The sequence below is a fragment of the Protopterus annectens genome, chromosome 11.part0 (genome assembly GCF_019279795.1).
Source record: "Protopterus annectens isolate FY-2018-M chromosome 11.part0, PAN1.0, whole genome shotgun sequence".
NCBI lineage: Eukaryota > Metazoa > Chordata > Ceratodontiformes > Protopteridae > Protopterus > Protopterus annectens.
The window spans coordinates 984,055,608-984,068,419 of NC_056745.1; the positions used below are offsets into that span (position 1 = coordinate 984,055,608).

Here is a 12,812-nt window from a genome sequence, read left to right on the forward strand (position 1 = left end):
GATTGATTTCCTCCAGACTTTGTTAAACTTGCATATCTTAATATATTTTGCCTTATGCCATCTTGATCATCTTCAGCTTCAAAAATATCATGGTAACCTTATTGTTTCCAAATACATTCAAAAATGAACATTAAAAAATGTGAAGCATTCTGCCTCAAAAGCCTCAGATGCCAAAATTATAGTCAAAAGGTCACAGATGGACTTTGATTGAAGTGAATGTTATATGTTCGGGGAAGTCTTCTGACTACGTCCCTGTACGGTTAAATAAAGAAAAAATATTTCTCTATGCCTTTCTCAATTCTTTTCGATATAAAAGCACCATTACAAAAACATGTTGGTAAATGTGTTGGTAGGAGAAGTGATTCCAAGAAAAGAGAAATAGCAGAATATATAGTCAACTTGTTACAAAATGTGGAACTCGTAAGTACACACTCGTAGAACAGAGTGTTGGCTGCAATATCAGCTATTTTACTGCTTGCAAGGCCTTCTTCAAGACTTGCTCATTGATACTCTTTCAGTGTTAAGGAAAATCATTGTGTGTTAAAGCAAACATACTTAAAAAATCTTACATAGATTGTTTAAGAATTTACTGTGACAAACATGTATTCACTTATTGTAAATTAGTGTACTTTATTGGTATTAAAGTGTTATGGAAAATTTACTACATTGTAGGTAATCAAAGAGAGAAAGAGACAAAACAACAAAATTGAAAATAAAACTAACTCATTGCAATGAGCTCATTAAATACATTTAGACATATTTATGCCCCCGTCTGCATGTACTACTTTCAGTAAATATGTTTGAATGGTCACATATAGTGCTAATTTATCATTAGAATTTTTGTCATTCTTCTGTACAAATGGTCATAGGAACCAGTTTACCTATCTATTTGGCACCTGTTCATGGAAAAACACTTCTGTACAACTGTAAGAGGAAAGCATATCATTTGTACTCAACACTTTAAAATATTTGACTAATATAAAGGTAGAATATATTTCAAAGATGTTTTCGTACTGTCTTGAAACAGTCTTCCTTATAAAGCTGGACTTTCAGAATAGTCCAATAAAACTGGTGACACCATATGAATCTGTAGCTGCCTTATGATTTAAAGTTTTGACAATATATGGTAAATTACAGCTTGCTTGATATGTTAGCCACTGATGGTCTAATGATGAATTCATACATTGGAAAAATTATTGCCATCATTTCATAAAAAAAATTTTTTGTGGCAAAAAAACTACAACTAGTTGAATGTTTTATTTCTGTCAGGTTGATACTGGTCATGTTGTGTCTAGGTTATGAGTGAAAGTTGTGAATTCCATCTACACTGACCTAATATTTTAAATGCATGTATTTCACAAGATAAAGTCCAAAGTATCATATAGTGGAGCTGCTGCTGATGTTTGATATGATCTTCACAGTCCCACTGTGATTGTAATATAATAATCAGTACTTAATGTAATCTGTATACACATCAGTTATAATTCTAAGCAAATGCTGCAGAAAGCTATGGAAGTAAATTTTGTAAGCTTTAGATCTGTTAATCGATGTCTGAACAATTGCTTGCCAAAGTCTGACGTAGCAATTTTTTGTATCTCATGTTGGTACAATATTTGCTGTGAATTTTAAATTTTAGTACAAAAAGTATTAAAACTGATCCTGCATCCACAATTTAAATGCATTTTGTATTAGTGTGTGTGTGTGTGTGTGTGTGTGTGTGTGTGTGTGTGTGTGTGTGTGTGTGTGTCTGTCTGTGTGTGTGTGTCTGTCTGTCTGTCTGTCTAGTTCTGTATAGCATTTATGTCTGGTTCTCATAAAGTGATAGGACCCGAACTGAGTGTGATAAAAACATGAATAAACAGTACACTGGGAGTGTGTAGCATGAAAGTGAAATTAGTCAGAACGAACTACAAGCTTGGTCAGTTATGGATTTTAAGAGGCATTCTGAAACTGTTTAGCTTTGTTGTAAACTTGTAAGAAATTTTACATTATTTTATTACATATATTTACAAAACCTTTATGTGTTTTCTGTTGAGGGATAATATTTAAAAACAGTATTATGGGGTGTTCATCTTGCATTGTACCTTTCACTACCTTTTCTAAACTCAGCAGTAGAGAATCACATAATACAGTTTGTGTGTGTGCATATGCAGATATATACATGTGACTATAGCATGTATATGTAGCTTTTCAGGCATTGTAAATTACACCAGATAAATGTATACAGCTCTAAATTTTTACTTCTTACTGAAAAACCTTACTAGTAAGCATGCCTGTCAACTTCTTTGATCAAGAATTCTGAACAAAGACAAACATAATGGGGAAGCAAAGGCCCAAAATCAGGGGCAAATTATTCTAATTCACTCAAAAACATAATAGAACAATAGGTTCTGCATTAAAACATGTTTTCTGAACAGCAAGAAGTAGGAAACACTAATGTCTGGCATTATTGACTGAAAGAAATTAAAGTGAACTAAAAGAAAATCCAAACCTTATGGGGGGGGGGGGGGCTGGGCAAAAATATGAGGTAAAATCAGAGATGTTCTCTGAAATTCTGAGCAGTTGAAAGGTATGCTTGTAAGTGTTGCCATCTTGGCAACATTTATTTATTTTTAAGTTAGTGGACATATTGCACCTTATTATTGAAGATGAGCTTGGATTTGATGTCAAGGATCTAGTGAAAGCCCCCAGAAGACCACAGTATGTGTATTCTTATTAAGTAGCTATATTTCAAAGTCAGTATGCTAAGCCTCATAATTCTGTACTTCTTTTATGCCATGTTGAATTTCACTGGTGTTGAAGACTCATATTGCCTTCTTTCATTTAGGCATGCAGGTTCTAGAATGGAATGGCATCCCTCTGACTGGTAAAACCTATGAAGAAGTCCAAAGTATTATTGGTCAGCCAAATGGGGAAGCTGAAATATGTGTAAGACTGTGAGTTGTCCCTCATCCTTCTTTTTTGCTCCCATATATTCACTGCCACTGCTTTGTCTTCTAATTGAATATTTTTATTTTTCAACAGGAATTGTATACAAAAGTTTATATACGTATTTAAATAGGCAATGGAACAGTTGTCAGGAAAACTTGCTGATTGTTTTTCATCTGCATATATACTAAATGTTCATCAGAGTATTTCTTATGTTTTGTAAATTTATGTTAGGTCATAAAATATATTAAAAATGCTAATCTGTTGCTCTGTTTTGCTATCTGCAGTACAATGTGAAGCAGTAAATGTATTATCATTGTTAAACTGCCAATCACCTAAGGTGCTGCTGCTTGAATTTCTGTCATCCATTAGTGTTCTGTTCCCTGTGTACCTGAATACACAAAAATTGATGTCAAAGTGTGTATGTGTGTGAATATATATATATATATATATATATATATATATAGAGAGAGAGAGAGAGAGAGACACTGGATATAAAAAGTGTATACACCTCTGTTAAAATGCCAGATTTTTGTGATACAAAAAAATGAGACCACAATAAATCATTTCAAAACTTTTCCCACCTTTAATGTGACCTATAACCTGTACATTTCAATTGAAAAACAAACAAATCTGTTAGGGAAAAAATATAAAAAATAAAAAACGTACAATATGCTAGTTGCATATGCTAGTTGCATAAGTGTGCACACCCTTAAACTAATACTTTGTTGTGTATGCACACCCTTAAACTAATACTTTGTTGAATCACCTTTTGATTTAATTACAACATTCAGTCTTCTTGGGTACACATCTGCCATCAATTAAAGAGACTCTGATTAACCCCAAATAAAGTTCAGCTGCCCTAGTAGGATTTTCCTGACATTTACTCAGTTGCCTGCTACAGCAAAAGCCATGATTCGCAGAGATCTTACAAAGCATCAAAGGGATCTCTTTGTTGAAAGGTATCAGTCAGGAGAAGGGTACAAAAAAATTTCCACAGCATTGGATATACCATGGAACACAGTGAAGGCAGTCATCAAAAAGTGGAGAAAATATGGGACAACAGTGATGTTGCAAAGAACTGGACGTCCCTCCACAATTGATAAAAAGATGAGACGAAAACTGGTCAGGGAGGCTACCAAGAGACCTACAGCAACACTGAAGGAGCTGCAGGAATTTCTGGCAAGTACTGGTTGTTTACTACATGTGACAACAATCTTTCATATTCTCAGTATGTCTGGACTATGGGGTAGCCTTTTCTTACACAGAAAAACATCCAGGACCGGCTAAAATTTGCAGAACAATACATCGTTTCCCAAAAGCATGTGGAAAAATGTGTTATGGTCTGATGAGACCAAGGTTGAACTTTCTGACCATAATTCCAAAAGGTACATTTGGCGCAAAAACAACACTTTGCATCACCAAAAGAACACCATCCCCACAGTGAAGCATGGTGGTGGCAGTATCATGCTTTGGGGGTGCTTTTCATAAGCTGGAACTGGGGCTTTAATCAAGGTGGAGGGAATTATGAACAGTTCCAAATACCAGTCACTTTTGGCCCAAAACCTTCAGGTGTCTGCTAGAAAGCTGAAGATGAAGAGGAATTTCACCATTCACTTTGACAATGACCCCAAGCATACATCCAAATCAACAAAAGAATGGCTTCACCAGAAGAAAATTAAAGTTTTGGAATGGCCCAACCAGAGCCCAGACCTAAATCCAAAGGAAAATTTGTGGGCTGACCTGAAGAGGGCTGTGCTGACAGATTTGGAGTGCTTTTGCAAGGATGAGTGGGCAAATATTGTCAAGCCAAGATGTGCCATGCTGATAGACTCCTACCCAAGAAGACTGAATGCTGTAATTAAATCAAAAGGTGCTTCAACAAAGTATTAGTTTAAGGGTGTCCACACACAACAAAGTATTAGTTTAAGGGTGTGCACACTTATGTAACTAGCATATTGTATGTTTTTTATTTTTTATATTTTTTCCACTAACAGATTTGTTTGTTTTTCAATTGAATTGTACAGGTTATAGGTCACATTAAAGGTGGGAAAAGTTTTGAAATGATTTATTGTGGTCTCATTTTTTATATCACAAAGACCTTGCATTTTAACAGGGGTGTGTACACTTTTTATATCCACTGTATATGGTTTACTATTATAATCTCGAGTTGAGATACACGCAGTTGGAAAATACAAAATTCAGATGTTCAAATTTTCATCTGACTGAACATCTCAGTGTTTGGAGGTTTATATTAGTGAATGCACTATGCATTCACTAATATAAATTTGAAGAACTGTACAGAGATCGCGGTACAGTGCAGTTAGGGAAATTCATCCCTTTTCATACTGTACTGCGATCTCGGAGTTGGAATATATAGTTAGCAGGGTGTATGGGGGGAGCAGCCCCCCTGCAAAATCGTGATGTTAGGTGTAAGAGTTTACTTTACATGAGCTCCTATACGGACATCATGTGATGTGTTCGGAAACAATGTTGAATCTGCTGAATTTATTCAGCTGGGTCGACATTGTGACTTGTTCTGTATTTTGACTCTCAAGGATTGTTTTCTTTATGTCATATGGAAATTATTTTGCCGTTTGACATACTGATAGTACACCTGTATATATATATATATATATATATATATATATATATATATATATAAAGAGAGAGAGAGAGAGATCTATATATATATGGTTTACTATCATACTACTTTATTAAAAGTGCACCTAAAAACATGCTGGCTATGCCCTTGCAACTCCCACTTTAATATCACCCACCCCATCCAACCACTACCTTTCTTTCCACTCCACTAACTACCTAACTACCTTGATTATAGCAAGCTCAGATGCTCATAAGCCTAGTACTTATTATACAGCAGGAACGTCTTATTGTAACATTTGTTAATGTCTGTTATGTACGTCACAGATAAATATTCTAATTGTCTACTGATGTACTATGTTCTTCATCTGTAAATATGTTGTAAGTAATTGCTATGTTAAATTGTTAATCGCTATGTAATCCAATGTAACTGCTGTCTGTTTATTTTAACTGTGGAGCTTTTCTCCTTGGGCCTCCGCTGAAAATGGACCTACATCCAGTCGGACACTCCCAGTCAACAAATGTAAATAAATAAATAAATAAAATCATAATCTCGAAGGCAAAATTTTTTGCCATATAAACAATCAACAAAAATTTGGAAACTTAAAACAAAATCTAGCCTATATGTCGAATGTCATAAACACATCACTCGACATTTGACATACTAGACTTATGGTTTTGAAAGTCCATATGTCCTTTTATGTTTTAGCAGGGGGCCTTGCAAATTATATATACCAACTCCAAGATCGCACTACAGTGAGGAAAGGGGTAAGTTCCCTTATCCTTATTGCACCATGATATCAGTTCACAATGCCGAACTCATAATAATGAGTCGCTTTGTGTTCGTATTAATCCAGTTTGGCACTGTGCATCTTTGAAAACTGCCTTTTGCCCACATGACTTTTGCACTCGAATCTTTGCAATTTTGATTGTAAGCCTATATATATATATATATATATATATATATATATATATATATATGTGTGTGTGTGTGTGTGTGTGTGTGTGTGTGTGTGTAAGTGGTAATGGCCAATTGCTAACATCAGTCTTATGAATAAGTATTTGCTGTAACCCTCTGTGCTGTTTTCTGGGGTCTATAAGCTTCCTTTAATGATAAAAAGTCACCCATACTAACCACTGATTTGCATATTTTAACAAGATGAACAGTTGCAACAACATATTCCTGGGCTACAACAGAAAATTTGGTAAGGAAAAAGAATCATGTTTGAAAAGTTGGACAAAAGTAAGTGTGACACAGATTTGTATTCTTCAGTGACATAACTGTTTCATTGCTGTCTAATATCTAATAGTGTTATTTCTGTACCTATGACATAGCTAGGTCTTTGAGTCATTCAGTTGTGTCCTACTGAGGACAATTAAACCCCATGTTATGTATATTCTGTTACTGCTTATTGGCACTTTAGAGTAAATCTCATTTACTCTTCATACTCTAAAATTAATTTTCCTTTGATCTTTTAGCAAAAAAAGAACTGCTGGTTTGCTGGCTATTCATGTGTACCAGATATAAATACAGTAACTGTGAAAGTAAATATCTAAACATAAATTATGATATCCACAGTCATATGATGATCTTAGCAGTAATATAACAGCACTTGAGATGCCTTGCCTTGCACACAAACTGGAGATGTAATGAATTTCTCACAAGATGACTGAAACCTTCCTTAGCTTAAATGACAGTATTTGTTCGGTCATTTTGCAGATAATGCTTGCACAGAACTGTCATGATTCTGCAATGCTGTGTTACTATAACGATAACAATCAAAGATTTCTTAGGAAAATATAGCATATACTTCAGACATTTACAGATTGTGCAACAAAGATTTTTTTAAGAGAAGGTAGTATATACATTATTCATATAAATTGTGCATCTTATGGAATTAAAATTAGTTTTAGGATTAAACATTCTACTACTTCTTCTTTCAGCTTTTCCCAGTTAGGGGTCGCCACAGCAGATCACATGTCCGCTCATGATTGGTAGTACAGTTTTACAGTGTCGAGTTGCCAGCCCGGCGCCAAACCTTCCACGGAAGGCACACACACACACACACACACACACACACACACACACACACACACACACACACACACATGCACTCATGCCTAGGGCCAATTTAGAGTGTCCAATCCACCTACAGCATGTCTTTGGGATGTGGGAGGAAACCAAGCACCCTGAGCAAACCCACGCAATGACAGGGAGGACATGCAGACTCTGCACAGAAGGCACCCCAGCCGAGGATCAAACCGGAGAACCTCTTGCTGTGATGCTAACTGTTGTACCACCGTGGCCACCCTTTTTAAGATTAAACATTCAATTTCCAAAATTGCATATTCTGTGCATACTGGAGTCTTCTTATTTCTACTAAACAATAAGCTTCTAGAGTACTAATCTCAAAGGAAACAGCAGCCTATGGTTAAGCCCCAACTATAACCAGTAAAATGAAATGAAAAAACCATCCAGGGAAAACGAAGCGTTCTGTTGTGCTTTTATTCCAACTTGCAGAACAACTCAATGAAAAGCATAAACGCAGAAAATCTCCTACATGTTTTTCATCACAGTAGCTGTAACTTCTTCAGATAATGACATTACTGAATCAGTCTTTATTTAAACACATTGGTTTCCCGCTAAAAACATTCCAACCTATCAGGCTTGAACAAAACCATTTGAATGACATTCACAATTACCTCGTTGAAAATTTAAAGCTCCCAGTGCGTACCAAAAAAAAAACATTTTTATAGTCTTAAATAAACATTAAAAACTTGTCCCTATTAAAAACTTAATTTCAATGATACATCGTCAGAAAACTTGAGTTAAAAACATGTTAAATAACATAGTTTAAAAACGCTTTGTTTTCCCCGTATGTTTTTTTTATTTAATTTTACTGGTTCTAGGGTACTAATGTTATCTTAAACAAATTATTATATCTATATATTTTTCAAATACAAATTGACATATCATTTTGTTATAGTGAATTAGTTTATCGAAAATGCACAGTACTTGTTGAGGCATAGAGTGAGCGAAATTGAAAATGAGATACAATTTGGAAAAAGTATATGTGGCATTAACAGTAATAAAAAAAAAGTTTTTATAATACTGTTAAAATGTCGTAGATATAATAATACTATTAAAATGTCAACATGTCACAGAGCAAAAATTCCTAACTGTGTCCCAAGATTATATACAACCCTGAAAACAACCCTGCACTCAAAAATCTAGTCACCCTGTATAACAACCCTAGACCATTGCGTTCTTCCAGCAGACTCCTTATCCAGACATGTAAAATTAATAACCTACTCTCTCTTTACAAACTCTGTAGGCAGATCATGGAACCTTCTACCTCCTAAGATTACCTCACTCTCTTCAACAGGTCATTTCAAAGCTAAGCTCAAACAATACCCGGGGTCAAAATGGACATGCTATTGTATCAAGCCTGGCTAATCTTTTCTCCAGATTGTGTACAGCTGCTATGTAACCTATCTTGTACTGCAACTTTCAGACTTATCTACTCTGAACTTAACAACTGCTCCTACTGAAACTATTAAAAATGGTAGTTTATTTATTTAATATAAAAAAAGAAAAAAAAAATTTCTATATGTAATTTCTGTATGGGTTGTCTCTATGTTCTCTGTAAATATTCTATTATGCTATCCATGATATGTGATATGTAATGATATTTTTGTTACTGTTGGGAGCTTTTCTCCCCGGGCCTCCGCTGAAAATGGACATATATCCAGTCGGACTATCCCGGTTAACAAATGTAAAATAAAAAATAAAAAAATTAATTTTAGGTTATTTAATGTACAGTGGGTAGCTAAAGCAAGGCATTTGACTAGTATATGTAGCTGTCCATCAAAGGAAATTCTCATATTACCACTTACAAGGCATTCCATTTCAAAGCATTCGGAGGATTTGATTAACATAGTTTAAACTAAACATTTCCACTCACAAAATTTCAGCTCAAAATGCTACTTAATACATTAGTATCTAGGCACCAGTATAGAAAAAGTGTCTGAATGCAGCACATGAGAACAAAAAGCAATTTCTTAGAGTATTAATGGATTGTTTAAAATGCTATCTTTTTAAAATGTTTGATAAATTAAGCCATTATAGTCTAAGGGTAATCATAAATGTATCCAATCCAAGTCTGTTTTCCACTTGGTATTTGCTCTCAGAGGCAAAGCAATTATGTTTTTGGTAAATCTGGCATTACCCATAGACATGACTAATGTTGACTTAAAGCTGTACTATACTTTGCATAAAGAAGAAGCTTCACTTGACAAAATTATATTTTAAAAACATCAGAATCAATTTATTTTTTAGGTTTTGATACATTTGATATCTTTATTTTTTTTCCATGATGTCTGTTTTCGACATTTTTGCATACTATGCAAATGGAAATTGCAAAGATAGATAGATAGATAGATAGATAGATAGATAGATAGATAGATAGATAGATAGATATTGCTGAGATAGATAGATTGTCTATATTATTTCCTCGAAGAGGCGTTCCATCGAAAGCCTCTTCATCAACCCTAAAACTACGAACTTTCAAAATATTGAACCGCCGCATAAGCGATTTCTTTCTCTTGGAAAGAAATCACTTGCTCTATAAACACCAACAAATAGCCACAAACACTTCAAAGTGGGGGGCTTTGCTCCCCACACCCCCAATCCCAAGGAAAGAAATCTCTTATATGGATGTTTTTAAATTTCACAGTTTCAAATTAGATGAAGAGCCATTCGATAGAACGCCTCTTCGAGGGAATAATAGGAACCCTAGATAGATACATATTGCTGGCCCCCAAGGAGAAGTATGCCTCAGTATCCTAGATTCCCTCAACTTTGCTAGTCCTAGGCATTATGATTGTACGGGCTCAGATTGCTCAGGCTCCATTGGGTAACACCTTCTGCTCCCACTACGTGTCACCATTGTAACAAACCAGAACCAACTCCTTCATCATGATGTATGCACCATCAGTGGCTTCTCACTCCCATTCCCCCAGCCAGCCCCTAGAGTCACCTTCAATCAATCAGTAAGCTCTTTCCAGTGGTGAGAATCAAACCGTGCACCTTATGGATGAGAGACAAAACACCTTAATTACTGAGCTACTCAAATATGGGTCGCCTAAACAAAAACAAATAAATCGTGAGATAGGATTCTGCAGACCAAGTTTTACAGACAGAATTCAAAACAAAGAAGCCTAAACCCAGAATTCTGCATAGATAATTCTATACACAGATTATGAAAGAATTTTGTGGACAGAACTCTAAACAGATAATTCAGTAAATAGAACATGAAGCACATTTTTAAACTAGAGTTCAAAAATCCAGAATTTGATACATAAAGATTTGGAGATAGATGTTATACATATCCAAATTATTATGGACATGTTATAGATTTAATTTTGACCACAGTGTTTTACTGATGGAATTTTAGGGGAAACATCTGTTCATAGAATTATAAACTCAGAAGATAGAAGTCTAGTGGATTACTGCATGTAGAATTCTACTGAGGCTTTACAGTTCAACAGCTATAATTCTAAGCATGGAATTCTACAGATACATGGCTAAACAAATCATTCTACAAAAATTTAAATAAGGAATGATAAATGCAAAACTTCTTCAGTGCAGTTGCACGGACAGAATTCAAAAAACAGAATTCTAAACATACACATCTAGAGCTGTAAGTGCACATAACAGAATTCTCAGCATGTACTTCATGGAATTATAAATATAGAATTACAGATAGAAGTGTAAGCACAAAATTATGGGTTTAAATTATTTCATCGAGTTTTGCAAATGCAAAATTCATATTGTCATGGCCATATGTTAAGGGCTGGGCACATTTTTTGCTGAGTTTTGTAGTTAGCTAAAAGAGTGAGAGCTAGCTGATGTGGTAGTGCTATCCAATTTAATTCTCAAGGGATAGGAGGTGGTGTGTTCTTTTGTTGTAGTTTACTGCAAATTTGACTGTTTTGCTATAGCATTGCTCAAGTTGTGAGGCTTGGTGGTTAATGAAGACGGGGGGCAGCAGAGAGGAGAGATGGCAGTAAGAAAGTAGACGCTTATATGTCTTCCTGCTATGTCAGTGAGGCAAGTTTTTGCTCTGTGTAATGAATTTAGTTTTTGTTGAATTTTTTGGATCATGTGGGATAAATGGTAGATGAATTTTGTGTGATTTACTTGTTTTATCATGGTGGTGTTAGCTGAGACAAGGTGAATACTGTTGTTTTGGTAGAGATATGTTCTATGTGTGGGAAGGGGTTAGTAGTAGTTGTAGATTATTCAGCCATGTTTCAGTCAATAAAAAGTATTATGTAAGGTGTTGGAGTTCAGAGAGAGAGCTTTGGCAGACAGATTTGGGTTGAGCCATCACCATATTGAATTTCATCTCATCCTTAAGCCATTTTTTTCAGAGGGTAATCAGTTGCTCTGTGGTGCTCAGCAATTAGCAAGGAAGCACAAAGTAGGACATTTTCCTTGCATTTACTGAATGCAGACAAAAAGAAGCTCAAGATACAAACTAACTAGCTTAGACAGTATAATCTAATGATCAAGTAAAAGAACAGTGGACAGTTTGGTAACTGGTCCTTAGAATGCAAGGACTACTCCTTAGGGTGCAATGTCACAGCCACATTTCAGCACAGAGCAGGCAAGTATTTGACTAATTAAAGTTAATTCACAGCTAGGCTCTTCATTATAATCTTCCTTACATTGTGCAGTGACAATATTCACAGTGAAAACTTTCACAGAGGTGTGCCTTTTAGCAGAGCGCCTGCTTTTCAAGGGTCAGGGACCAACATATTTTCCACAGGCTCTGAAATAAAAGGGAAAGAGAAAAACTCTACTAAACTGAAATATTATATGGAGGTAATAAGTTAATACATAGGGGGGTCACTTATTCCTAGAGATGGAGGAAGGAATATAGTAAGTCAAAACAAGAGAAGATGGGGCTATTCTAAGAGTAGAGTGAAGGTAACAAATGTTCTGAATAAAAGGTCAAAATAGGTGTAACTGGAGGTGTACTGGTAGAGAACCACAGTAATGCATTACACTGCTGAGCACATTATTGTTGGATTCACATAGTTTGAAGAAATCCTTTATAGTAAATGTGCTACCTGTGAGTTTTAAATAAGTTTTAATAAAATGTTGCTTCCTTTGCTTTATAAATGTCATTTTTGTGTGAATCTGTAATGAGCAATGTGAGTTACACAAAGCTTGTTAGAATTTAGAGTCATAGCTTGTCCCTGCAGTCACCCTTTCC

The 12,812-nt window shown here is 35.2% G+C and overlaps 1 protein-coding gene across 2 annotated transcripts in view; it reads left to right on the top strand.

Moving 5' to 3' along the window:
• PCLO (piccolo presynaptic cytomatrix protein) overlaps positions 1 to 12,812 on the top strand; it is a 2,606,742-nt gene that overhangs the window by 1,784,574 nt on the left and 809,356 nt on the right. For both annotated transcript variants that reach the window (XM_044088356.1, XM_044088355.1), the window contains exon 10: positions 2,828 to 2,936. In XM_044088356.1, the coding sequence (XP_043944291.1) occupies positions 2,828 to 2,936 (109 nt within the window). The remainder of the gene's footprint in view (positions 1 to 2,827; positions 2,937 to 12,812) is intronic.